The sequence below is a fragment of the Trichomycterus rosablanca genome, chromosome 23 (assembly GCF_030014385.1).
Source record: "Trichomycterus rosablanca isolate fTriRos1 chromosome 23, fTriRos1.hap1, whole genome shotgun sequence".
Taxonomy (NCBI): Eukaryota; Metazoa; Chordata; class Actinopteri; order Siluriformes; family Trichomycteridae; genus Trichomycterus; species Trichomycterus rosablanca.
In genome coordinates this window covers 3228114-3254066 of record NC_086010.1, presented here as the reverse complement: position 1 = coordinate 3254066, position 25953 = coordinate 3228114, and the positions used below count along the sequence as shown (strand labels likewise).

General features: G+C 42.8%; 1 protein-coding gene across 5 annotated transcripts; it reads left to right on the top strand.

Moving 5' to 3' along the window:
* Positions 1-864: 864 nt before the first annotated feature.
* brd2b (bromodomain containing 2b) lies at positions 865-20023 on the top strand. 5 transcript variants are annotated; one of them, XM_062986036.1, is made up of 12 exons: positions 865-921; positions 4644-4929; positions 7294-7431; positions 10955-11102; positions 11560-11744; positions 12177-12617; positions 12838-12966; positions 13913-14209; positions 16915-17153; positions 17265-17584; positions 17668-17793; positions 18731-20023. In XM_062986036.1, the coding sequence occupies exons 2-12, from the start codon at positions 4654-4656 to the stop codon at positions 18865-18867; spliced, it is 2436 nt and encodes an 811-aa protein (XP_062842106.1). In that variant the 5' UTR covers positions 865-921; positions 4644-4653; the 3' UTR covers positions 18868-20023. The 5 variants fall into 5 exon arrangements, with proteins under 5 accessions (XP_062842106.1, XP_062842107.1, XP_062842103.1 ...); XM_062986037.1 differs by having other exon boundaries at positions 897-921; positions 4647-4929; XM_062986033.1 differs by lacking the exon at positions 865-921 and adding an exon at positions 1075-1330.
* Positions 20024-25953: the final 5930 nt, after the last annotated feature.

Here is a 25953-nt window from a genome sequence, read left to right as displayed (position 1 = left end):
GACTGCATGTTTTTGGACTGTGGGAGGAAACCCACTCAGACACGGGGAGAACATGCAAACTCCACACAGAAAGGACCCAGATGCTATGTACCTATGCTATAAAATTAATCTGTGTAAAAAATGCTTTTTACTATGTGTAAAAAAATTTCTTTTACTACATATCCTTCATTGCCTTGTGCTTTTTGACATCAAAATTCTTATTCTAAAATCCAAAGAGTCGACTCCATGCTTACAAGAATCTTCAGTCATGTGTCAGGTTACAGTTGTTTTATTATTGCCAAGAAGAATAGAGTCTAATTATTTCTACTGACTAAAAACAAGAGTCAAGGAATTGCAATAGGCGTCAATAGAACATTTTTGGAATCAAGTATTCTTAAAAGGCAGGAGTTTGGTCTGTAATGTTTACCTGGTTAATATGACACTGTTTATTTTCGAAGATTCGTTCGATTTTTGAGATAGAGAATAAGAGTCGATTCTTCGAGTCGGTTCTATTATATAATATAGGAACGAACAAAGATTCGACTCCAAAATTCGCAGAATCGTTTATAGCCAGATGGCGCTTTGGAACTGACTCGTTCTTGGGCTGAACCATGAGGTGGACTTTCGGCATTGTGCATGTGGGCGAGTTTATTTTGTGATCGACAGTCGTGTAAGCCAATAAAATGTAAAAACGTTGATTCGCTCTAGTGCTGACGAAATGCTGGTCAGCTACACGTATAATAAAAGTGTAATATTTGCTAATGGTAAACCATACAAACTAAAAAATATGGTACTGTTTCTTTAACAAGTTTTTCACCCTGGAATTGGGAATCGACTCCGGAGTCGATCACAGCGGCTCCCTGTACATAAAATAGGAATTGAAATACAGTGGACGTCTCAGAAGTTTCTGGAAACAAGCACCCTAGGAAGCACCTCATGGCGGTATGGAGATGTTTACAATGCTGAGTCGTAATATTATTATATGTAGTTTATGTTTCAAAGAGTCGACTCTTTATATGTATAAGATTTCTGCTCACGCGTGGTTGTACTGTTTTACAATCTAGAATCGAATCTTGGAGTCGAATCCCTACAGTCGCAATTGAACTTTATAGGAGAGTTAAGGAACCGAAATAGGAGTCGACTCCGATATCTACTGAATGGAGCGCCTGATGAATAATAAGCGCTGATTTAAAGTACTCAGCATTTGTAGAAAATTGTATATCATGTCCTGGGATTCGGGTAAAGATTCCTGAAGTAGATTCATACGTTTGTTCAGTGGAATCGAACAGACAGATGGCAGTATGGAGTTGATTCCATATGGGTGGACCATGAGGTGGACTTTCGCCATTGTGTGAGTGGGCGCGTGTATTTTTTTGATTGACAGGCGTGTTAGCAAATAGAACGCGAGCGCAGTGGGCGGGGCTGGAACGTGATTGGCTGAAAGCACTGCTGCTATTTAAAACAAGCGAGGGCGGAAACAGATAGGCGCCATTTGCTTGTTGTAGCGGTGAATGGCAACAACACGGAGCATCGAGCTTAACAACGAATCGGCTAAAGTAGATAAATAAACCCGGTCCATCCTTATGGAGGCGGCCGTCAACCCGTCAGTTGACAGGTAAATATTTACAAATTTTCAGCGAACGCGAGGGAATTCTAGGCGTATATTTTAGCTCGAATAAGGACAACGAGAACGCGGTGCCTCTTTGCAGTGGTTGCGTCCCAAATGCCACAGTGCTGGTTAAGTAGGGCACTACGTAGGCTGTTAAGTAACAGCTCATACACCCTACGTAGTGTGGAAGTACACGTTAAACGTTTGGGCGGGTGTTTTTACAACGTTAAGCGGGTTAAATCGGATTTAACAGATTTGACTACAAATTAGGAAATATTTATAATATAACAGTTATTTTGCTTCAAGTAATCAGTCAAGTCTGTTGTATCGATTAAATATTAACGTTGTTGAGCTTTAACATACGTGTGATATTTGGCCGCTTTCGTGTTGATTTAACCGGTATGGCCGAATTACCAACCGCCACATGTTCCCTACCCAAGTGCACTACATAGGCTGTGAAAATACCGCATTTGCACCCTATACAGTACACTTCACACGTGTTTGGGAGCAATTTGGGATTTAACCACTGTAATGCTTTTTATTATACACAATTATACTGTAATGCATATTATTATACACAATATATTTTTAATTATTATTATTAAGGTGGAACATTGACCCCGGTTTTTACTGACTACACAGACTTATTGCTCTTAAAAGGCTAATTATACAGCTGTTACTTTTATATATAGCAATATTAGCACTCTAATATTCTTGATTGGAGCACTTTTAATAACGTATAAAGTCACAAGACTGAATGTATTTAAATGACTATCTTGTTATAATCTGTTATTTTATTTTCTATACCATGTGTATGTAGTCAAATGGACCATTAGGTTGTAAATGATCCAGTATAAAGCTCATCATTGTGTAAGGAAATTGTGTGTCACGTGACTTTGAGGTGTTTACATGTATTCTGTTATGACATTTACCAATATAACAAGCATAAATACACTGAGGGATTTGACTTTCACTCTAATATTAGAATACACACCGTTTAGACAGCTGTAATCATTATTATTATTATGCATGATATTGAATTTAGAATTATCCCCTACTGTTGAGTGTATACAGCCAGCATTACCTAGTACAGTAATTGGCCTGATTTTCCTGTTGCAGACAAAACTGCTTATCATAAAAGATTTATTTGGTTGTGAACTGGGTTTGGTGGTCAGTCAAGTTCTGTCAGTGTCAGAAATGTTAAATGAAGGTCTCAGTTTGCCCCCTGCTTTGAAGCTCATCTAAAATCCACCAACAGGGCAACACAAGATGGATCAGAGTTATTTTGTTATAAGACATGCTTTGCAATCATTTAAATGACTAAATTAACTCATAATATTCATTTAAATGAATATTCTTAGAAATCAGACACCTCTTACAATCATATATCAGCTAGCACCGATGGGAAATTATACTTCATACCTCAAGTTCCCTTTATTGTGGTGTTTGTTTTGCCCAGACACGTCAGTCCTGAATCTTTGTTTAAATCTTTTCCTGTAATTCATTAGTACACTATGTTATTACTTAGGACTGTAATGATCATAACACTATATAACACTTCAATTCATTGAGTACTAATAGCTGGACTGATAATGAATTCATTGGGAATTATACTGTACTTGTAATACGCACTCACGTGACAGTACATTTTATCAAAGTAAATGATTTGAAAGAATCTTATCATCTAATCTGACACTCGGGTCCCATGATTTTGCACAATGTGTCATACAATCATGCAGGATATTGTTTTATTATTTCATATAGCACAACAGGCAAAAACTAGTGAAATCACACAGTATAAACCTAAAATTAAAACTCCTGAGGTTACGAGATTATAACTTGTGAACTTAAGTCTAATTTTACCAGGGTATATGGTAATTATGTAATTTCAGGATGTTGTGGTGTTTACTCTTAGTTTTGCACTTTCTTGCAACTATGCGAGACTAAAGCCCCTTTCACACTTAACCTGTTAATTCTGAGTTACCATTACCGGTAATGACGTGGCTTGTGAGCACACATGCCGATCTCACACTGCAATATACAATATAGCTCACTTTGTACACCAGTAAACAGGACCTGATACAGTACTGTTCCTGAAGGACAGCTGTAATAACACAATGGTTTGCACAATGGTCTTTTTATCGACTGTGAGTTTATTATATGAAATAATTGTTGCTACTGGTTTATTTTGTATACATTGGGCTTTAGTATTAATTCCAGCTATTAGGGGCGGCATGGTGGCTAAGTGGGTAGCACTGTCGCCTCACAGCAATAAGGTCCTGTGTTCGATCCCCAGGTGGGGCGGTCCGGGTCCTTTCTGTGTGGAGTTTGCATGTTCTCCCCGTGTCTGCGTGAGTTTCTTCCGGGTGCGCCGGTTTCCTCCCACAGTCCAAAGACGTGCAAGTGAGGTGAATTGGAGACACTAAATTGTCCACGACTGTGTTCGATACAACCTTGTGTAATGAGTAACTATCTGTCCTGTCCTGTCCTGTCAATCAAAGTGTAAAACATGACGTTAAAATCCTAATAAACAAACAATACCAGCTAATACATTGCCTATAAATTTTCCATGTCATTTGGAAGAAGCTAAACGTGTCGATGTTTGAGTGCATGTAATCTTATAATTAGATGATGAGATTAGCAGTGTTATGATCATTACAGTCCCAAGTAATATCATAGGGCTTGAGAATTGATCAATACAAAGTGGGGCCTTTTAGGGAGGGTCTGTACGAGATGTTTTGTTAACGCCGGACAGCCCAAAGCGCGAGAGTTTTTAGTAAATCTAATTCTGAAGCTAGGTTTTCATATTGTGAAATTACAGTGTTTGGTTAAAGGGTGGGGCACTAATTTGGATTTATGGCACCGTTTGAGCTTCGTCGAAGACTTAAGCTTTAAGAAAGCAATTAAAACACAAAACCAGGATTTTCAGAATGGATTTTGTTGTGGAATCGGCTTCATTTCCATCCATAATATGTTTATTAGGTCTTGCAGCCTTTAACAGGCTACATTTCAGCCATACAAGCAATCCGTATCTAACCTCTTCTCCTTCCTGCAGCAGGTCTGTCATGGCGGGTGGCATGGATTTAAACTCAGCCAGCTCGGGCAAACGTATCCGGAAGCCCTCGCTGCTCTTCGAGGGCTTTGAGGGACCAGGCCTGCCCCATGCACCGATGCCATCGCCGGCGTCTTCGCTGAACCCCCCAGTGATGGACCCGAGCCGCCCAGGCCGCGTGACCAACCAACTGCAGTACCTCCAGAAGATGATGACGAAAGCGTTGTGGCGTCACCACTTCGCCTGGCCCTTCCACGAGCCCGTGGACGCTGTTCGCCTCAGCCTGCCCGTGAGTGTGAACTTCGTTTAGCCAAAAGAAGTGATATCCCTCAACTACCAAATTAAATACAAGACTATGAGAATGCCTGCTGACAGGATAAGTAAAAAAAAAACAATTAAGTTACCTACCAAAAGTAGGTCATAGAATATCAGCAGCGCAAAGGACGTGGATTTTTTTTAAATGAATACGGACATTAGGAGATTTGATGTTGATAAAGTTCTCATCGCTTTACATTTCTTGTGCTCTCTTTAAGACGTTCTGCAGTGCCTCTTTGTCTGTTTATAGACTTAAGCACTACTGAAAATACTAAAAGACTCTTGTGCCCTCGGTAGGGCCACGTCTCCACACCCCCACCAGAACGTGCACTTGTAGCTGTTTCCAATTGCAGCTATCAGTCATGGCTATGAGGTTGTTGGGATTTCCGTTGAAGGGGATTGTATCGTTTGTGTTTATTGGTGCCCAATGTGTTGATATTTATGATCTAACGATGATCTAACGGCTTATCTATTTATAAGTGTTACTTTTTTCCATATTTAATGAAATAAATATTTATTGATGCTGTATAAAATGTAACTTGTATGTCCAGAGTTTGTGAATTATGACATATTATCGGATTAATAATAAGGACGCGTGTGCAGCCTTTGAATATTTTTCCGTTTAGCAGCCGAATTTTAGAAGTGACTTGTGATTGTCTTGTCACTTGGTCTTGGAGTTCATTTCTTTGCATATATGCCAAAGCTTGGTTGGGTGCTGGGGTCTTCTTAGTCAGTAGGGTTAAGGACGTTGCTTAAGGGCCAGTGATTCAAATGCTCTGCCTTTTGTTAGACTCCCAGTAGCACCAACCAATAAGATTCAAACTTCTCCAACAAATTAATATTATCATTATTATTTTTAAAATATTCACACTCAGAAAGACTGAGGTTTTTTAACGAAAACGAAATAAAAAATGTGCTTAAATCTGCAGCACCAGGGAAAATAATGAATTTTTTTACATATTTAAATCTAAAACATCTTTTATAATTTGTTTAAATGACACAAAATGAAAAAAACGACTTGAGTACCGCCGTATAAATGACCCCAGTGTGTCGGTATGGCGTTAAAAACTAATCAATCAATTATTTTTTAAATATTCAAAAACACAAGCAAATGTTTCTTGACTAGCAGGTAGCTGCCCAACTATTACTATACAATTAATTGATTTGACAAACATTATTATAAAACTGTCTGGTGGACTAGTTTGTTCTTGATTCTGGGTGTTTCCAAGTCCTTAACTCGCTGTCAGTTGTGCATGTCACTCTACAGTACGGTACACTTTGAAATCAATCCATGATCCCACATTTAGTGGTTGTTTGCATTGCCAAGTGACCCGTACTGTTCCCAAGAACCCGTGTGAATTCTGGTTACCCTTTCTAAACAAGGACGAAGCGCACTGACGCAGGTCGTATGGATGACTGGTCAAACAGAATCACCACTGGAGCATGAACAGAACTACAGAAAATTGGGAGACGACCACAGCGAGCCAAACCAAACACCGAACCGTCTTATCGTTGCCACGAGCGTGGTGCGTTTGCTCTCCGCGTCTGGTGGAGACGCCCAGGACCCTCGTGCAATTTGAAATGGCCAATTGCGTGTTAGGTTGGGTACAGGTAGTTCTGGATTTAGTTCTGTAGGCTGCCGTGCAATAAAAAAAAAGAGGCGTTTAAGATTGAATAGCGGAACAGAACGAACTATAATACTACTTATAATACTAAAAATTAGAATTGGTCAATTTTATTGCAGTAGATACTTGACATTCTTAATTCAGAAACGTTCTTTGCATGTTTACGTTAAAGATAATGCATAACGTCTAGTACCTGCAGTTAAAGAAGATAAACGCACCCAGTGAGCCGTTGACACTTATAAAGGGAGTCAACCGGTCACCTGAGACCTTTTTATTAAACAAAGAGGGTCAAGACAAAGACGTGGCCAAAGGTATTAGTGTCTCCGCTACCTTCCTGAACAATACAAACAACTACAAAGAAATCTTCACCTCAGCCCCCCCAACAAAAGCTTGTATTTTAAAAAGCAATGCGACTTAAAAACAACATATAATAAATAAATAAATAAATCAGTTAAACTCAGTTATTCCATAGCAGCTGACATGGCATTAGGAATCGAACAAACAAACCTTTCATAGATTAAATGTTGGTGGAGGTAACAGGTTTGGACTCCAATAGGACAGAAACTGGGAATAATGAACACTTGGTCCCTGAATACCAGTTTTCTTTCTACATTAGCTCAGTTTTTTTTTTTTATTGCATTAGAAACTTGGTTTGTGCGTGTAAAGGGTCAGAACCCACAGTGCGACAGTTTAAAGTGAGTTCTCTCTTCCAGGACTACCACAAGATCATCAAGCAGCCCATGGATCTGGGCACCATTAAGAAGCGTCTGGAGAACAACTACTACCGCAGCGCCACCGAGTGCATCCAGGATTTCAACACCATGTTCACCAACTGCTACATCTACAACAAGGTGAGAGCTCACGCCTACGCAAACACGAGCCCCGCGACACACCTGAAACCATAGACGGCTGCTATGGAGATGCTCTCCAGTGGGTTACTCATTACCTTACACGGGATTGCGGTGTTTGCTTTTAAGCCTGAGATGTTTTCTTTACAGCAACATTTAACCTATAGTGAGTGTTATTATTATTTTTTTATGAGTAGAAAAGTGTTAACAAGGATTGTTTGGTACAGCATGTTAATAAAGCAGTCTATGATTCATTTAAAGTGTATAAATGTTATTAAAATGACACTGTGTTTAATGTGTAGACATGAATAGGCTTTTCTGATCATTCTCAGTATCCATCTAAATCACTATTACACACTTCAGAGGCGATATAATGAAAACAGCTTCCAAGGAACCAAGTAAGGATGGGCTATACGGCTCTAGGAAATCAGCAAGTCCTTAGATTGAAGCAATATGATCAGTGTTTCTGTTTCTGGTAAGAGTGTGGAGCTTGTACCAGAAATCTAGCGGTGCATTATAACAACTGAATCTGCAGATAATAAAACATCATGTGAGGAAAACGTTTGTCTTAGTAGGTTCCTGGGGCGACACGGTGGTTTAGTGGGTAGCGCTGTCGCCTCACAGCAAGAAGGTCCTGGGTTCGATCCCCAGGTGGGGCGGTCCGGGTCCTTTCTGTGTGGTTTGCATGTTCTCCCCGTGTCCGCGTGGGTTTCCTCCGGGTGCTCCGGTTTCCTCCCACAGTCCAAAGATGTGCAAGTGAGGTGAATTGGAGACACTAAATTGTCCAAGACTGTGTTCGATAACGTTGTGAACTGATGAATCTTGTGTAATGAGTGACTACCGTTCCTGTCATGAATGTAACCAAAGCGTTAAACAGGACGTTAAAATCCTAATAAACAAACAAGGTTCCTGAATTAGACTGATATGTATGTAGAAATGTTTGTGTACTGTGTTTGCATACTGTTAAATCTTTAGTGTTTACGGTCATTGTTTTTTTTTTAAGCTACACGTGGTCTAAATTTCCCTCGGGATCAGTAAACTCGTCCGTCTTGATTTGAACTGAACTCTCGCAGTTCCAATCAAGCATCAGCTGTTGGATATATATTAAAATGACAGCGTTAAACCATCGATGATTTCTTTATTGCTTAATCGTGTTAATCATTCATTAGTTAGCAGTGTCACTTAAGTCTGAAAGTACTAGGACAGGAGGGAAACCAGGATCTGGGGCAGGTAGTGGGTCATTTAGTCTTTGCGTTCCTTTATTTACATCCGTGGGGAGAAAAAAAAGAACTTTTTAAGATGGCCCAAAACATGCCGTAAAAAAATACAGCCCCTAACACACCTCCTATTTACAGTGGCACTAGTTCACTGTGGAATTAAAGTTGATAGTTAATTGTACTTACAGTGGTGTTCAAAAAAATAGCAGTCCAACACCATTAACCTGATAAATCACTGTTTCACTTAGCAAAAAATTTACTTGAAAGTGTAGTAGAGTAATGAAAACAAAACAAACCCAACAATTAGGACGTGCATGCCGTTCATTCTGAGTAACCGAAGCATTGATTGAAAGGGGCTTGTTCAAAATAATGGCAGTGAGGAGTTTAATTGGTGAAGTCATTCATTCTGCAGAAGAACGGGTGTCAATTTTGGCCCTTATTTAAGGTAGGAGGGGGCAAATGTTGCACAGGTTGGTCATAGCGCGTTTCCTTCTGAAATACTGGGTAAAATGGGTTGTTCCAGACGTTGTTCTGATGAACAGCATACTTTGATTAAAAAGTTAATAGTAGAGGGAAAAACAAACAGAGAAGTGCAGCAAATTATGGGCTGCTCAGCTAAAATGATCTCAAATGCCGCGAAGTGACAACCAAAACCTGAAAGACGCGGAGGGAAGCGTGGAACTACTGTTCAAATGGATCGAAGAAAATCCAAAATGGCAAATACTCAGCCAATGATCACCTCCAGAAAGATCAAGGAACATCTGAAGTTCCCAGTGAGTACAGAAGATGATTAAGTGAAGCCAATTTACCAACAAGAACTCCTGCAAAGTCCCGTTGTTAAGAAAAAGACGTCCTGAATGGGTTAACATTTGCCAAAGAACACATTGACTGGTCCAAAGAGAAACGGCTCAACATTTTGTGGACTGGTGAAAGCAAAATTGTTCTTTTTGGGTCTAGTGGCCGTAGACAGTATGTCAGACGACCCCCGAGCACTGAATTCAAGCCACAGTACACTGTGAAGACAGTAAAGCATGGTGGTACAAAATAATGATATGAGGATGTTTTTTATACCATGGTGTTACGTCTATTTATCATATACGAGGGATCATGGATCAGTTTAAATATATCAGAATACTTGAGGAGATCATGTTGCCCTATGTCGAAGAAGAAATGTCCTTAAAATGGGTGTTTTAACATGACAATGACCCAAAACATCTTGGTTACAGACAAACAAGATTGAGGTAATAGAGTGGCCAGCACAATCCCCTGACCTCAATCCCGTAGAGAACTTGTGGGCTGACATCTGAAGCGTGTTTTTTTGAGGCAAAACCCAAAATTGCAGAAGAACTGTGGAATGTCGTCTAATCATCCTGGACTGGAATACCTGTTCAGAGGTGCCAGAAGTTGGTCGACTCCATGCAACACAGATCTCGGAAATAATTGTTTTGCCACTAAATATTAGTTCAGTCATTTAAAGTAAAGTGAAACCTCAAACATTTTTTCATGTTATAGATACATTTTTTGAGTTTTTAATGAAAGATGCTGCACTGCTATTTTTTTTGAACAGCCTAATATTAATTTTTCTTAACTTTCTGTAAAGGATGAACACAAACTGGCTAAATGTTGTTAATGTTTTAAATTAGAATTGAAAGTGTAGTATTTTCAGTGCATTTGCATTTATGGAAATAAAAGTTATTATAATGATTTTGTGCTTTATTCACTTTTTTAAGTCCTCATAGTCCAAAAAGCTTTCATGATCTTAATTCTGTAAAGTCTGCAGGTTTACTGAATCTGTGCTTGGTGAAAATTTAGGTGGACCGCATCCATAACAACATCATGGAGCAGTGGTCTTTTTGCCAAGCGTTCTCTTCATGCAGAGTGGAAACCTGTCTGTCCTTTCAGTCCAGGAGCCATAAAAACAGGACTACCATATATTAGAAGCTTCTAGAACACGAGTGACTCTGTCCACATGGCTCAGGACTTAGCGATTGTCAAGGAACCTCACGGCCCTGTTTTTTATGTCCATTTTATGCACAACAAACTTCCCTGTTTTGGAGCAGTGGCTTCTTTCTTGTGCAGCGAAAGTTCGTAGCAGATCTGGGTACTTGTTACTTGGCTATTCGTACAAATAATTTAAATGGGTCTAGTCAAACTAGTCTTATTTATATGGACACTAATAATTTACCAGCTGTGGTATTCATAGTCACTAAAAAAAATCTAATTATTATTTCATGTTGTTAAAACTAGGATTCAGAAGTGTTAATGTAATGAAAGTGGAATCTAGTAAAACAGCTATGTTTTAATTGTAGCCTACAGATGACATTGTACTGATGGCCCAGTCTCTGGAGAAGGTTTTTCTGCAGAAGATGGCCCAGATGCCCGAGGAGGAGATTGAATTGCCCCCTCCTGCACCAAGAGGCAGAGGACTCAAGCCTGGCAAAGGCCGCAGGGGCAGAGGTGAGTTCAAGGCTGCTTTTTCCCTCGTCTTGTATTATAAACGATTAAACTTGAGGACATAAGTATGCTTGTATTATGCGTGGATGAAATAAGGAGGGTATGGTATGCGGACCAGATCGGCTGTAGCGACCCCTATTGTGTATATATACAGGAGCAGTCGAAATAAATAGAATTCTATATCGAATGTAGGTTTGCAAAACGATGAATCGTTCATCTATTAATCTACAAATTTAGTATTAAAAGAAATCCTCCCTCCCAACTGTCTTTATTTTTCTTTGCAAAGTGCTAAATTTGCATCCGCCTCGGTAAATTCGTACAGGGTGTGTTAACACCTCTTTCATAACCACTCTGGGACGCCGAGGTGGCGTATGTGTCTTGCACTATTAAATTAGCTCTCTTGCACGGCTGATATAAACGTACTCTGTCTGTACTCTGTCTGTGTCCTGCTTTTTCCCAGGAGGGGGCATCACCGCGGCTCAGATGCAGGTCCCTGCCGTGTCCCAGTCTGCCTACTCGCCCTCGCCTCCCGGTACCCCGGACTCCCGGTTTTCCAGCTCTCCTCACATGATGCTTACCAAACCTGGACCTCCTCCACCACCTCATCCACTTTTGACTCTGCCCCCCACACAGCCCACAGCAAAGGTACGTAGTGTAGAGTGGTCAGGGACGCTTTCTGTTTCAATCAATCTGTTTTAATCAGCTGGGCGCCCTCTAGCGGGCAAAGTTGGCAGTTCCTGCGGCAGACAAAATTGCCCACTAGTGTGCTGGGTGGGAAAAGACTGGACTAATAAGTGGGTGGCGCTTTCAAACGCTGTGCAAGGGACCCTGGTTAGCAGCCCGAGGCGCCTGTGCAGAAGTGGAGGGGTATGGAGATCAGGGCGTGTCTTCGGTCTCATGCTGGGCGAACAAGAAGGGGTCGAGGGACTGCGCATGCGTCAAAGGGGCAATGGGACAGGCCGATATACCCTCCCAGGACCCAAATGGAGAAAATGCATAAATAAATAGTCTACAAATTATTTTTAACACAGAACGTACTTACTTAGTCGACCAACTCTCTCTCTCTCTCTCCCGCAGAAGAAAGGTGTGAAGCGTAAAGCCGACACAACCACCCCCAGCACCACCACCGGATTCCCCCTGCCCTCCCCTGTCCGTGCGGTCGGCATGGGCAAAGGCCGCGGGGCCCTCTCACTCTCGCCCATCCCCAGCCTGGTGCACGGCATGGGTACAAGCGACCCGGTCCACCTGCAGCCAGTGATGGGCCGTTCTGTGCCACGCCGGCCCATCAAACCCCCGTGCAAGGATCTGCCCGAGATGCCGCGGCCGAGCCGCGCGTCTCAGCACCGCACCAAGCTGAACGGGCAGCTGCGCTACTGCAACTCCATCCTGAAGGAACTTCTGGGCAGAAAGCACGCAGCCTACGCGTGGCCCTTCTACAAACCCGTGGACGCGTCCCTGCTCGGCCTGCATGACTATCACCTCATCATCAAGCATCCCATGGACCTCAGCACCATCAAGGTCAGTCCAGCTTGTGCATCTGGCTTTAAGCAGAGGCTTAATATAAATTTAGATGCCATTTCTAGATAGTTATTTGTCTCTGCTGCTTCTTTGTAATCAGACTACCTGGAATTCATGATACTATTAACCCTTTAATGGCTCATTTAAGTGGAGCCTTAAATGTCCAAGCTGTATTGTGGCACTGGTGTGTTTAAAGTTAGCTTTTGTTTTTCTCCTCCAGAGGAAAATGGACGAGCGGGAGTACCGGAGCGCTCAGGAGTTCAGCGCTGATGTTCGGCTCATGTTCTCCAATTGCTACAAGTACAATCCACCGGAGCACGATGTGGTAGCCATGGCACGCAGACTGCAGGTACATACTCGAGCATGTCATTACTGTAGACTGGACAGATCGATCCCTAGCCTGTGATCGATTGGGAATTGGGTTAATTCAGAATTAGGAAGAATTCAGATGCAGATCTTGGTTGCTTAGGTCATGGTGCACTTGTTTTCTGGACGTTCAGCATTTTAATTCCTTGTCCAGTAGGGATGTATCGATACACTCTACCCACAATGCGAACGAACCCAACATTATATAAATAAATGAATAATACAAATAAAGAAAGTATCCTGACATAAATACACTTGGCTGGAAAATCCCCTACCTGGCAACTTGTGAAGTGATGTCAACCAGGCGAGATGAACAGCGTCGGTGTCCTAAAGTGAATATCGATTCAATTTAAATGAACAACCGATTCGACTCGTGGCACGTGTGCACCGGTTTTTAACTGTCTTGTGGTGCATCGTTACATCCCTGTTGTCCAGTATCGGACCAGCACAGCGAATGAAGCACCAGTGTTCCCTTGGGGTGACCACTCGGGTGTTAAATCGTCAATTCGAGACAGAACCATGTCATTTCTAGAGCCCCCTGTATTGGGTTAGCAAGCAGCTCCCTCACCCAGACAGTTGCAGTGTTTTGATTGAACTTTGACCCAGTTTGCCGTCTTTTCAAAGCTCCTCCAATGAGACGAACTGTTTGATACGACGCAGTAAAAGCAACTAAGGAATTCCATTAGCACAGAGAACTTATAAACAGCAATAATGGAGAGAGGTTTAGTTCTCCTGTCTCCTTTTTTTAGAACATTGAACCACGTTAAGATTTTTTTAAAAACTATAAGCGTTTTAGACTCTTGGGAGAAGCTGATTCTCACAATTTCTTAGCACCCCGAGCTGTAACACAAGTTTAAAACTGAAACACAGATACACGTGGACGCTTATTCCACACAGATGCACAAACGGCTTCGATTCTCCTTCTACAGGACGTGTTCGAGTTCCGTTTCGCCAAGATGCCCGACGACGTCATGGAAGAGGACGACGACGAAGAGGGGCTGGCACACACCTCCATGAGCCACAATATGGGCATCATCGGATTGCAGCACTCCTCCTCGTCCTCGTCGTCTTCCTCGTCCTCGTCGTCCTCGTCGTCGCCCTCTTCCTCCTCGGAGAGCGAGCCGAGCAGCGACAGCGAGCCGAGCAGCGGAAGCAGCCCGAGCTCGGACAGCGAGGAGGAACGGGCGCAGCGCCTGGCCCAGCTACAGGACCAAGTGTGTACTCAGGTACGTGTGTAAAATCAGACTCCGATCGCACCGTGTTGGCCAGGTCAGGAAGGTAAACGATATTATAGATGTTGCTGTGTGTACAGGTTTTCCATTTCCAAATCATGTTTCACTCACCGAAATCCAATGCTATTGTGACGGGCACAGATTCCCACAGACACACTTCAAAGTCTCGTGAGAAGCCTTCTCAGAAAAGTAGCTGTTCTTATAGCTGAAAGGATCACGCCGTCATGGGCAGTTGTAGCCTAGTGGTTAAGGTACAGGACTAGTAATCATAAGATTGCTAGTTTAAACCCCACACCTGCCAGGTTGCCACTGTTGGGCCCCTGAGCAAGGCTCTTATACACTGTAAGTCGCTTTAGATAAAAGTGTCTGCCAAAAGCTGAAAATGTCAATGTTTTAATACCGTTTGTATTTAAATGGAATATTTCACATACTCGTGGTCAGGTGTCCAAATACTTTTGACAATATAGGGTGTGTTTGAAAACCTAGTGAGCTGCCTCGCTGTCTTAATGCCTACACAGGCAGCTGCCTCAGTAGAAAGGATTCCAATTACCGTATTTTCCGCACCATAAGGCGCACCGGATTATAAGGCGCAGTCTCAATTACGGGGTCTATTTCTGTACTTAACCCATACATAAGGCGCATGCTAAAACATACGGTCTACAAAAAAAAGGTAACGGAAGCAAAACAGTGAGTTTAGTTGAACTTTATTCAACTATTTAACAATATTATTTTTTAATCAATCTTCTCCCACAAATCCATCAAAGTCCTCATCTTCTGTGTCTGAATTGAACAGCTGGGCCAGCTTTTCATTTTCGGGGGTCCTTAGACAAACGAATGTTGTTTTGCAGCATACCGGTAGTATACCTACCGGAGGCGTGGCGGAGGTAAGCGTACGTACTGTACTGTACGTATTACGTAATGTTCTCTGATTGGTTTATCGCCGCCAGCGTATTACGTCCCTGTGTCAGCGGGAAATGGTCCGATAGTCAATCAAGCGGCGCGCTTACCAAAGTCGCACAACAACATTTGTACAGATTTTGGAACTCGGTGCACACATAAGGCGCACTGCAGATTTTTGAGAACATTTAAGGCTCTTAGGTGCGCCTTATAGTGCGGAAAATACGGTCGTTTTTCGAAAGCGCTACTTAGACAACGATAACATCGGGTTTCGCTTACTAAGCTAACACAATTAGCGTCATGCCATTCAAACCAATGGGTATGGGGTGGCACAGCGCGCAACTAACGTCTCTCTCCGTGTACCGAAAACGGTTACATTTGACGACGAGCCCGAATCTGCAAATAAATGCACTTGTGCAAGTTTATACAAATTAAAAATCAATAATCATTTATTTACGTTTGAAAAGAGCTCCGCACCGTTCGCCATGTTTTTTATTTATTTTTCTGTGAGAAAAGTTGTGCCGCGTTGAATGCTGGGATTGCCTTTTATCTCCGAGGACGCTTCACATGCTCACTCGTTCGAGTCAAAATAGCGTTACATTTTTAAGGTACCTTACTAGTGAGGACATTAAGGCATCTAGGATTTCGAACAGCCTCCTTCTCGGGAGTGCGCGTAGGATGACGTAAAATGCGTCTATGTAGAGAGATCACTAGGTTATTGAACACGCCCATAGTGTATGTAATGTTGAATGAGAAGGCCTGACTTGCAGTAAATTTGCAGTTACTTAAGCAATAGAACATGGGAGGGAGTGTGTTATCGCGAATAACATCACGGCTGTGATTCGGTCGCAGGCACGAGCCGACGCCTTCGGCTCGTGCCTGCGACCGAATCACAGCCGTGATGTTATTCGCGATAACACACTCCCTCCCATTTTTAGTGGCTGCCAAAAACTGTTGTATAAAAGCAATAGAACACTTGAGGTCGTGTGTTATCGCCTATAACACACGACCTCAAGTGTTCTATTGCTTTTATACAACAGTTTTTACAAAATAAAGAAATAAAATAAATCAAAGAAGCCCTGAATTTCATATTGATTATGCTGTAATATTGACAATACCTTCCGCCAAAAAGTAGTTCCACATCGAATGAGTTGCTGCTATGCAACGGTAAAAATTCCCGACCCTGCCTTAACACAGTAGGTTAAAAAAGGCATATCGTTTAACACTACAAAGTAACGCTAGCTTGGAATAAAAATAATAAGCGAATATGAAAGGAAAAGGAGAAAAAGCTAAAAATAAAATGAATTAAGAATTAAAAGATAGAATTTAGGTTGAACGTTATTTGAAAGTGATCCATTTAATCAATTTCTGGATGTGTATGAGCACAAATAGGCCTACAAAACAACCGGCCGCTTGTGTGCATGAAGCTCGTCGTTAATGGCAACGCGTCAGCGGAGTAATACAGTTGTGGTGTGAAAAGGCCGCGCTGTTATCACCGATATCAGCACGGTTAGAACGCTTCTCAACCAATCAGATTGTAAGGTCGGAACTAACTGTTGTATAAAAAGTTGTTTAGTGTGGAGGCGCATTTTTATTTTATTTTCTGCCAAAATACTCATTTATTTTATATATAAATATTCATTTCATACAATATTCAGCTGCCAAACTATCTGAGCTCCATTATCAAGGATGTCCACATACTTTCGGCCTCATATTTAGTGTGTTCGTGTCCTCGTTGCCGGTGCAGTAAAGGGTAAAGAGTGGCTACTTATGAACGTCCTCGTCTCTCTCTCGTCCTGCAGCTGAGAGCGGTGCACGAGCAGCTGGCTGCTCTCTCCTCCGGCCCCATCATCAAACCCAAGAAGAAGCGAGAAAAGAAGAAGGACAAGAAAAAGAAAAAGAAGCTCGACAAGCACAAAAGTGGCCGGAGCAACGACCGAGAGAGGGAGAAAGTACCCAAAGCGAGCAAGAGCAAATCCAGCAAGGTGATGCCAGCGTCCACTCAGAAAAGAGCTCCTGCCAAGAAGAACACCAAGAGCAAGTGAGGGATTTGTTATGCTGTTAGCCCTGTCATTGAGAAACGTGTGATTCCTGTGTAAAAGCAACAAATAAAAATAAAACAAAATGATAAAATGTTCTTTGTCTTCGTCAGGACGACTAAGAAGTCCGTGCCGGCCGCGGCCCGCTTCCCGCCGCCCACCCCGCCCGTGCCGCTCTACGATTCGGAGGAGGAAGAAGACGGCCTGCCCATGAGCTACGACGCCAAGCGCCAGCTCAGCCTGGACATCAACAAGCTCCCGGGGGACAAACTGGGCCGCGTGGTGCACATCATTCAGTCCCGCGAGCCCTCGCTGCGCGACACCAACCCCGAGGAGATCGAGATCGACTTCGAGACCCTCAAACCGTCGACGCTGCGCGAGCTGGAGACCTACGTGGCGAGCTGTTTGAGGAAAAAGCCGCGCAAGCCCTACGGTGAGCTTCTGAATCACTGAGCCGCGCAGACTTAGAGAAACGTGAACAGACTTCTCGTTAACCCTTCGCTGTTGTGCGTACAGTGATCAAGCCCAGCGGTGGGAAGTCTCGCGAGGAGCTGGCGCTGGAGAAGAGAAGGGAGCTGGAGAGGAGGCTGCAGGACGTTAGTGGTCAGCTTAATTCGGTCAAGAAGCCACAGAAGCCCAAAGGTAGGAGCTCTTGGTTTTCTTGGATGACTGATACAGCTACACTGTATGGACAAAAGTATTGGGACACCCCTTCTAATTACTGAATTCATATGTTGTAGCCACAACAGTTTCTAACAGGTGTAATAAATCAGTTATGTAAAAGAAACTATATGCTTCCAATTTTAAGGCAACAGTTTAGGGAAGGCCATTTCTTGTTCCAGCATGACTCCATAAAGACATGCAGTGAGGCTCCAGTGTTCTTCAGATCCCTGATTTCAGCCCCACTTAACAGCTCTGGAATGAACCGGAACATCATTTGAGGCTTTCTCGACCAACTTCAGTGCCCGGCCCTACAAATGCTGTCAAATTTTGACTGAACGGGCACAAATTCCCACAGACGTACTTCAGATTCATGTGAGAAGCCTCAGAAGAAAAGCTGAAAAGATCACACGGAGGTCCGACAAGCCGATGGTCAGGTGTCCAAATGTTTTTGGCCATATACTCTGATTGTAAGGTTAAAAATAACTGTGGGTCGCCTCACAGCAAGAAAGTCCTGGGTATGATCCCTAGGTAAAGTGGTCGGGGTCCTGTCTGTGTGCAGTTTGCATGTTCTCCCCGTGTCTGTGTGGGTTTTCTCCGGGTGCTCCGGTTTCCTCCCACGGTCCAAAGACGTGCAAGTAAGGTGAATATATTGACCAACATCAGCGCCCGGCTATACAAATGCTGTCATATTTTAACTGAACGGGCACAAATTCCCACATATGTACTTCAAATTCATGTGAGAAGCCTTCTAAGAAGAGTGGCTGCTGTTACAGCTGATAAGATCACACGGAGGTCAATGGGGGGGTCCAACAAGCTCATGGTCGGGTGTGCAAATACTTTTGGCCTGTTGTATAAGAGTATTGTATGATTTTAGCCGTGCCGTCACTTCTTTACTCTCTTCCTCTTTCTTTCCCAGTGGAAAAGGCCAGCGCCGGCGTGGAGCAGCACTCGGCCGTGCCGGCTCGCCTCAGCGCCAGCAGCTCCAGTTCCGACTCCTCGTCATCGTCTTCGTCCTCCTCCTCCTCAGACACCAGCGACTCTGACTCCAGGTGATTCCGGGGGACGACGAGAGAAACCGAACACGACCGCATCCCGACGGAGTAAATTCTGGAAGAGTCGGGGTGACGTAGCTCAGGATGGAAGGACGAAGCGAGAGAGGAGAGAGGAGAGAGGAGAGGGAACCGGTCGCTCGCTCATCGCTCCCATCACAAGGACGCATTGTTGTGCAACTACGACGTGTTTCCAGACGTGTTTGTTAACAGTGTACAGAATGTGTTGCATTAATTTTTCTTTTATAAAGAAGACTTTTATAATCGTGCCCATAGTGGGAGGTTATGTGGACTGTGCTGCTGAGGGTGGGTTGGTGACGTTACATGGTCTAGGTGTCTCTAAAGCATGACTTTCAGTATCGGATGCATCCACTGCTTTAATTCAAACCCTCGAATAATCTGGTCTTCAACCAGTGGATGAGTTTTCCAAACTCGTTCTTAAAACAAAAAAAAAAAACAACCTTGCTTAAACAGAATAATGAAGCGGGCTAATTAATGCACCGTTTTCCTTCTTGAGTTCCTAAAATCTAGACCAACGGAAAGCAAAATTAAATTTCCACAAACTTGCGTCTTTTATTTTTGTTCTTTCCTTTTTTATATATATATATATATTCGTCTTTCAAAAATATTTCCCAAAGCTCAAACCGGACCCGAAATATCACAGTCCACCTCGACTTGCTGCACAATGTAGATTTCCTGCTAGCTTTCATGCGTATTCAACCATATCAGCTTAGCCTAGTGCTGCTTTTAAGTTAGACATTCGAACCCCAGTCGGAAATTCAAGAATTCGAAGTGACCGGCGGAGGTCCGAGGTGAGATTCGGGTCGACGGGATTAAAAGCGGTGCTTTTGTTCTAAAGGAAACGGAAGAAAGAAAAAAATCTATGTATATCGAGTGCATGAAAGCGATTGGCCGCGTACTGTATATAAGCTCGTTTGATTATGGTTTCTACCTTTATTTTGTTCTTTCCTTTGTGTGAGCTGTTAGTTTTAACCTCTTTAGTTTTTTTTTGAATGTATAAAATAACATCTGATTGTTGTGAACGACGTAGCTGCACAGACACAACATTCCGTTCTGCTATATTTATATCCAAAACATGGGCTTTCAACTGTATATTTAGTTTGCTTTTATTTGGATGTGAATACACGTATGCCAACTGACTTAAACATGGTTTTTATTTCTGGTTAAACCTTTTATATTAAGTCAAGATGCTGACCGGGTTGCTGCTTTTCACTACGCTGTGACAATATGCACGGTCATTTTATCTCCTCATTCTTTAAATTTTCCCAGTACGGGCGTCGTAACTATCCAATTCCCATTGGATAATTACTGCATGGGTGAGTGTGTTTCAGCTGGCAACAAGTTATTTAACCCTAACTGATGCAGTGAGTAGCTTCTCATTTGTTAAACAACCATGTCGAAAGACATCCTGTGGTCGTGGAAAAGATGTTAATCTGTTTCAGAAGGGTCAAATTATTGGCATGCATCAAGCGGAGAAAACATCTTGGATGTGAAAGGAAAGATTGGATTGGAAAGGAGATTGCTGAAACTACTAAAACTTGCCAACGCATTATTAAAAAGTGGAAGGACAGTGGGGGAAACATCATCTTCGAGGAAGGAATGTGATCGGAAAAAAATCTTGAATGATCGTGATCGGCGATCACTTAAACGTTTGGTGAAATCAAATGGTAGAAAAACTCCAGTAGAACTCAGGGAGATGTTTAATAGTGACAGTAAGAGCATTTCCACACACAATGCGAAGGGAACTCGAGGGATTGGGACTAAACAGCTGTGTAGCCTTAAGAAAACCACTCGTCAGTGAGGCTAAACGGCAAAAACGGCTTCAATTTGCTAGGGAGCATAAAGATTGGACTCTGGCGCGATGGAAGAAGGTCATGTGGTCTGATGAGTCCAGATTTACCCTGTTACAGAGTGATGGGCGCATCAGGGTAGGACGAGAGGCGGCTGAAGTGATGCACCCATCATGCCAGACTTGAACCCCATGTGCTGGAGAAGACTTTGCACAGTGGTCCAGATCTCCCATCATCAATACAAGATCTTGGGGGAAAAATTAATGCAACTCTGGACAGAAATAAATGTTGTGACATTGCAGAAGCTTGTGGAAACGATGCCACAGCAAATGCGTGCCGTAATGAAAGCTAAAGGCGGTCCAACCAAATATTAGAGTGTGTGGCCTTTTTTATTGGCCAGGCAGTGAATATAGCAAATGGCAGACAGACTGGAACACATTAACACAGAACAAGCTTTATGAAATATGTCCCGACTTAAAAATCCGCCAGAAATCATACCCAGGAAAACGTAAAGATCAAGTTATCTACTCTAGATGTCGCACTGGACACACCAGACTCACACACTCCTGCTTGATAAAGGGGGAGGATGCCCCGCAATGTGAATCCTGCCAATTACCCATCACGATTAAACACATACTAACTGAGTCCCTTAAATACCAAAGGGAAGGACAAGTCAAGTCAACTTTATTTATATAGCGCTTTTTACAATAGACATTGTCTCAAAGCAACTTTACAAAATCCAGGACCAACAGATACAAAAACCCCTGTTGAGCAAGCCGAGGGCGACTGAAAAGCTGGAACAATGAAAGACATTTTTAACCTTGGGAAAAGCAGAAAAACTTTTGAACTTCATTACAATCACTAAATTAGGAATACACATATAATATCAGAGACTACGTAATGGATACAAAGCACCCACATAAACCTTTCCTACCGTGAATGTAGCTCACAAGAGTAAACACGGCGTTAAAAGATAGATAGATAGCCGCTCAGGTGGCGCAGCGGTAAAAAAACCCAACACACTGTTCACCAGAGCTGAGATCTCGAATACATCGTTTGAATCTGGGCTCTGCCTTGCCGGCTGAGGCCGAGTAGCTACGTGAACAACGATTGGCCTTTTTTTCAGATAGGGGTGGGATTAAGCCGGATGGGGGCTCTCTCTCAGACTAGTGCGTTTACGACCTCTGCTGGCTGGTTGGTGGCGCCTGTAAGGAGATGGGGAAGGAGTGCGGTAGAGGGTGTGGCTCTCCGTACACAGCGCTGTACTGCACTGCGCTCGTCAAGTGTAGGTGATAAGATGTTCGATTGCTGTACACGTGTCGGAGGGGGCGTGGAGCAGCTTCGTCCTCCCCAATCAGGAGCAGGGACCAGCATTAGCGAGAGGATGATTGACGGGTAGAAATCGGATGTGCTAAAGTGGGAAAAAAACGCTGCACAGTTCCTTAGAAGCTGTAATTTCCACAGCAAGTAGAACAAGAGCCGTAGTGGTTTTTATTTTGTTATTTAGAAAAAAAATTTAATCATGGGCAGATCTGATGGGTCGTATCGATAGACCTCTAAACGAAACCTTTCAAACTGAATATCAAATGAGAAATCATGAAACATGAACTGTAGAGAGCAATCACATTAATTAGTAATAATTTATAAAAAAAATTTGCTTAATTTCACAGCCCTCGTTTTTAAAAAGTCACAGATATTTTAAGAAAAGTGACACATTTCACGTCAGTCGTGAATTTATCAGCCTCCCTATTTATCCGGGCTTGGGACCGGCACTACAATGCACTGGTTTATGCATCCTAGCAGCTAGGTATCTATAGAACAATTCAGTGTCTCCAATTAGCCTGGCTGCATGTTTTTAGACTGTCGGAGTAAACCCACACAGACACGGGGAGAACATGCAAACTCCACACAGAATAGACCTGGACCGCCCCACCTGCCGATCGAACCCAGGACCTTCTTGCTGTGAGGCGACAGTGCTACCCACTTAGCCACCGTGCCACCAGTGTCATAATACACAGCACAGCCTATCCTAACGGTCGAATGTAAACCTAGAACGTCCAGCGATGGTACGAGGCTCCATCTCAAATACGAAAATACTCGTCCGTGTTTTGACACCCCCACCCCGCGTTCACAGAATTGGTTGGGAGTTTTCCAAACTCAGTTACCCGTGTGGTGTTTTTAAGCTACGTTTTGACTAACCGATTGCTAACTGAATTGCCGTAGGATTGCTAGTATGCCTTGTAGTGAAGACAGTTAAACAGCTCGAATGAAAACCATTAAAACACTAAACACAAACTTTACATTTTAAATTTCACAGCAAATTATATATTACACTGAAAACGACTCATTTTAGAGACCTTGAGAACTGGGTTTGAATCTCAGTGCTGCTGTCTGGGAGATGGTCGAAGCCCTGCAATAGACTGCTGCCCTCTCACAAATATTCCTATTGCGCCTTAGCCCTGCAACGACTCTGTTAACGGGGTAGTGTGTGCTGACCTGGTGTAAAAGAAGCAGGTGCAGCATTGTTGTTGATAAACACCAGAGGCAGACTGACACACACTGAGCATGGAAAGAGAAAATAGATCTGCTCTCTAACTTCACACCTACAACCGGAGCTAAAAGAGTAAGTGTTCCTATTAAAGAGGCGAGGAAGTTTAAACTGTTTACAGATCCCAACAACACTACTGTACCTGCTACACTTGTACTAGAATGACACACTACCGTGTTCGTGTCATTGCAGTGCTGGGAATAATCTATCATCCAAGTAACATCTGATCAGTGGGGTCCCTTTTAATAAAAGTGTACAAAGCAACAGTTTAGCTACTGTCAGTAATTGTATACCCACAGTGTTCATCTGTGTGGTATATGTGGCTTTATATAAGTCATTAAATGTATGTATTTAAAAGGTTTAACTTATAAAGTCATTGGTAAGTACCTGTATATAACGCTATATGGACAAAAGTATTGGGACACCCCTTTTAATTTTTGAATTCATGTGTTACAGCCACAACAATTTTTAAGGTGTAATAAATCAATTATATAAAAGAAGTTATATACGTCTAACTTTGCAACAGTTTAGGGAAGGCCCTTTCCTGTTCCTGTGCACAAAGTAAGCTCTATAAAGACATAAAGAAAAGCTTGATTTAAACTCCAGTGTCCTGCACAGAGCCCTGATCTCAGCCCCACTCAACAGCTCTGAGGATTTTTGACCAACATCAGCACCCACCCATACAAATGTACAGTACATGTACATATAAATAATCACTGTAAAACTCACAACACATAAAAAAGAAGCACAACACTTCACCTGTTCACCACTAGGTTGTGCTCGTGTACCAGCAAAGGTAAAACAGTTTGGCTTTTGCCATCATGGTCACATTGTGACTCACGTTTGTGCAAGAATTAAACCATATTAACATAAAAAAGCCACAACGGAGGACAGTGATAGCCGAGAAGTGATGTGGGCTACCAAGTAGAAGGTTGTTCTACTCTGCTTTGCAACCATAGTTGGGCTTTGGGTCGCCCTACAATAGCTGAACCTGCGTTCTGACCCCAGCTTAGATATGTAGAGAAAGAATTTTATTGTATTGTGTATGTGTATATATCATGAATAATGTCGTTACATCTGCCCTAGAAGGTCCTGAGTTTGATCCTTGGGCGGGGAGGTCCGGGTCCTTCCTGTGTGGAGTTTGCATGTTCTCCCCGCGTCTGTGTGGTTTCCTCTGGGTGCTCCGGTTTCCTCCCACAGTTCAAAAACGTGCAGTCAGGTTAAGTGGAGACTGAATTGCCCTATATGTGTGTGTATGTGGGTCTGTCCTGCGATGGACTGGTGCCCCATCCAGGGTGTTACTGTGTACCTTCCCCAATTGGATAAGCGGTAAAGTGAGTGAGAGTGAGTACATTTGAAATGCAGTGGTTTGGGAACACACTGGCCACCTGATTTACATAAATGATGTGACTAATGACTGGCTAATGTCTGAGGGGTATGGCCGAAACAACCTCGCCATTGGGAGGTGCACTGGTCCAGAGCCCAGACAGAAATAGGGAGGTTGATCAAGAACATGATTTGATGTAAAAACTGTGCCAAGTGGAATGTATAATATACAGTATATAGGGGAGCAGCCGCAAAGGAGAAAATGCATGTTTTATTGGATCTGTTCCTTTAATACAAATGTAAGCATGCATAACCGGATCAGATCTGATTTCTGAGGTGGAATTTTAATACCACAATTGTTTAAACATGCGTGTGGTGCAACCGGATCACAAATGATCTGCTCATGGAATCTGCATTTGCAAACTTGCAGAACCAGACAAACTCGGACACGTCACTGTATGTTTTAGTTCAAGACAAAAATGTTTACATTAATAAAGATGGGAGCTGAATGCCAGGTTAAATGACTTCAGCAAATAAAACCTTTCACTGATCTTTCATCTAACAGCAAAGTCCAATTTTTTTAGCAGTGACCTTTGTTAAATACCAACGCCGGCCCATCTGCCCTAAGCGTAATCGAGTTTTTGCTGAACGGTAGCCACAGCAAGTATAAATCATTTGTTTATTGTCAGTAACTTTTTTATCTTGCAGAGGGTCACAGAGGGTCCAGAGACTATTCTGGAATCACTGGGCTCGGTAGGAATATGTTCTGGATGGGGTGTCTGTCCATTTCACACACAGCTGTCTCTTGAAATGTCTTTGGGACCCAGGAAGAAAGCTGTACTCTTAGGGAATGACACAATAATTGTACATGGGACTACATCTGAGTTGCTGGAACTGTACGGTACCAACACTAAGAAATGCCATTATTACATAACACCACTGGAAATTCAATGCATAGAATAAATGATTATACAAAACGACACACACACGTTACAAGATTCATGTAAACAGTATGGCCAAAAGTTTGTGGACACCCTCTTTAATTACTTCCAGTCCTTGTATGTGCTAAGCAAGGTCCATAAAGGCATGGTTATAAGTGGCGTGAACCTCCAGTGAGCTGCACTCGGGTGGTGCGGCAGTCTATTAATTTCAGCTGTGCTATCGGCCGCCCTGGTGTCTACACAGACATGATTGCCTATTTCTGACAGGGGGGCTGAAACCCTGTGATTGATTGATTGGTGCCCTGTCCAGGGTGTTCCTGCTTTGCGTCCAGTGTTTACAAGGACCCACTGCAACCCTGATCAGGATAAATTAAAGGTTGATTAAAATAAAATGAAAAAAGGGAACCTCCAGTGGAGCTCTGACCTCAGCCTCATTGACCACGTTTGGAATGAAAACCAGTTTT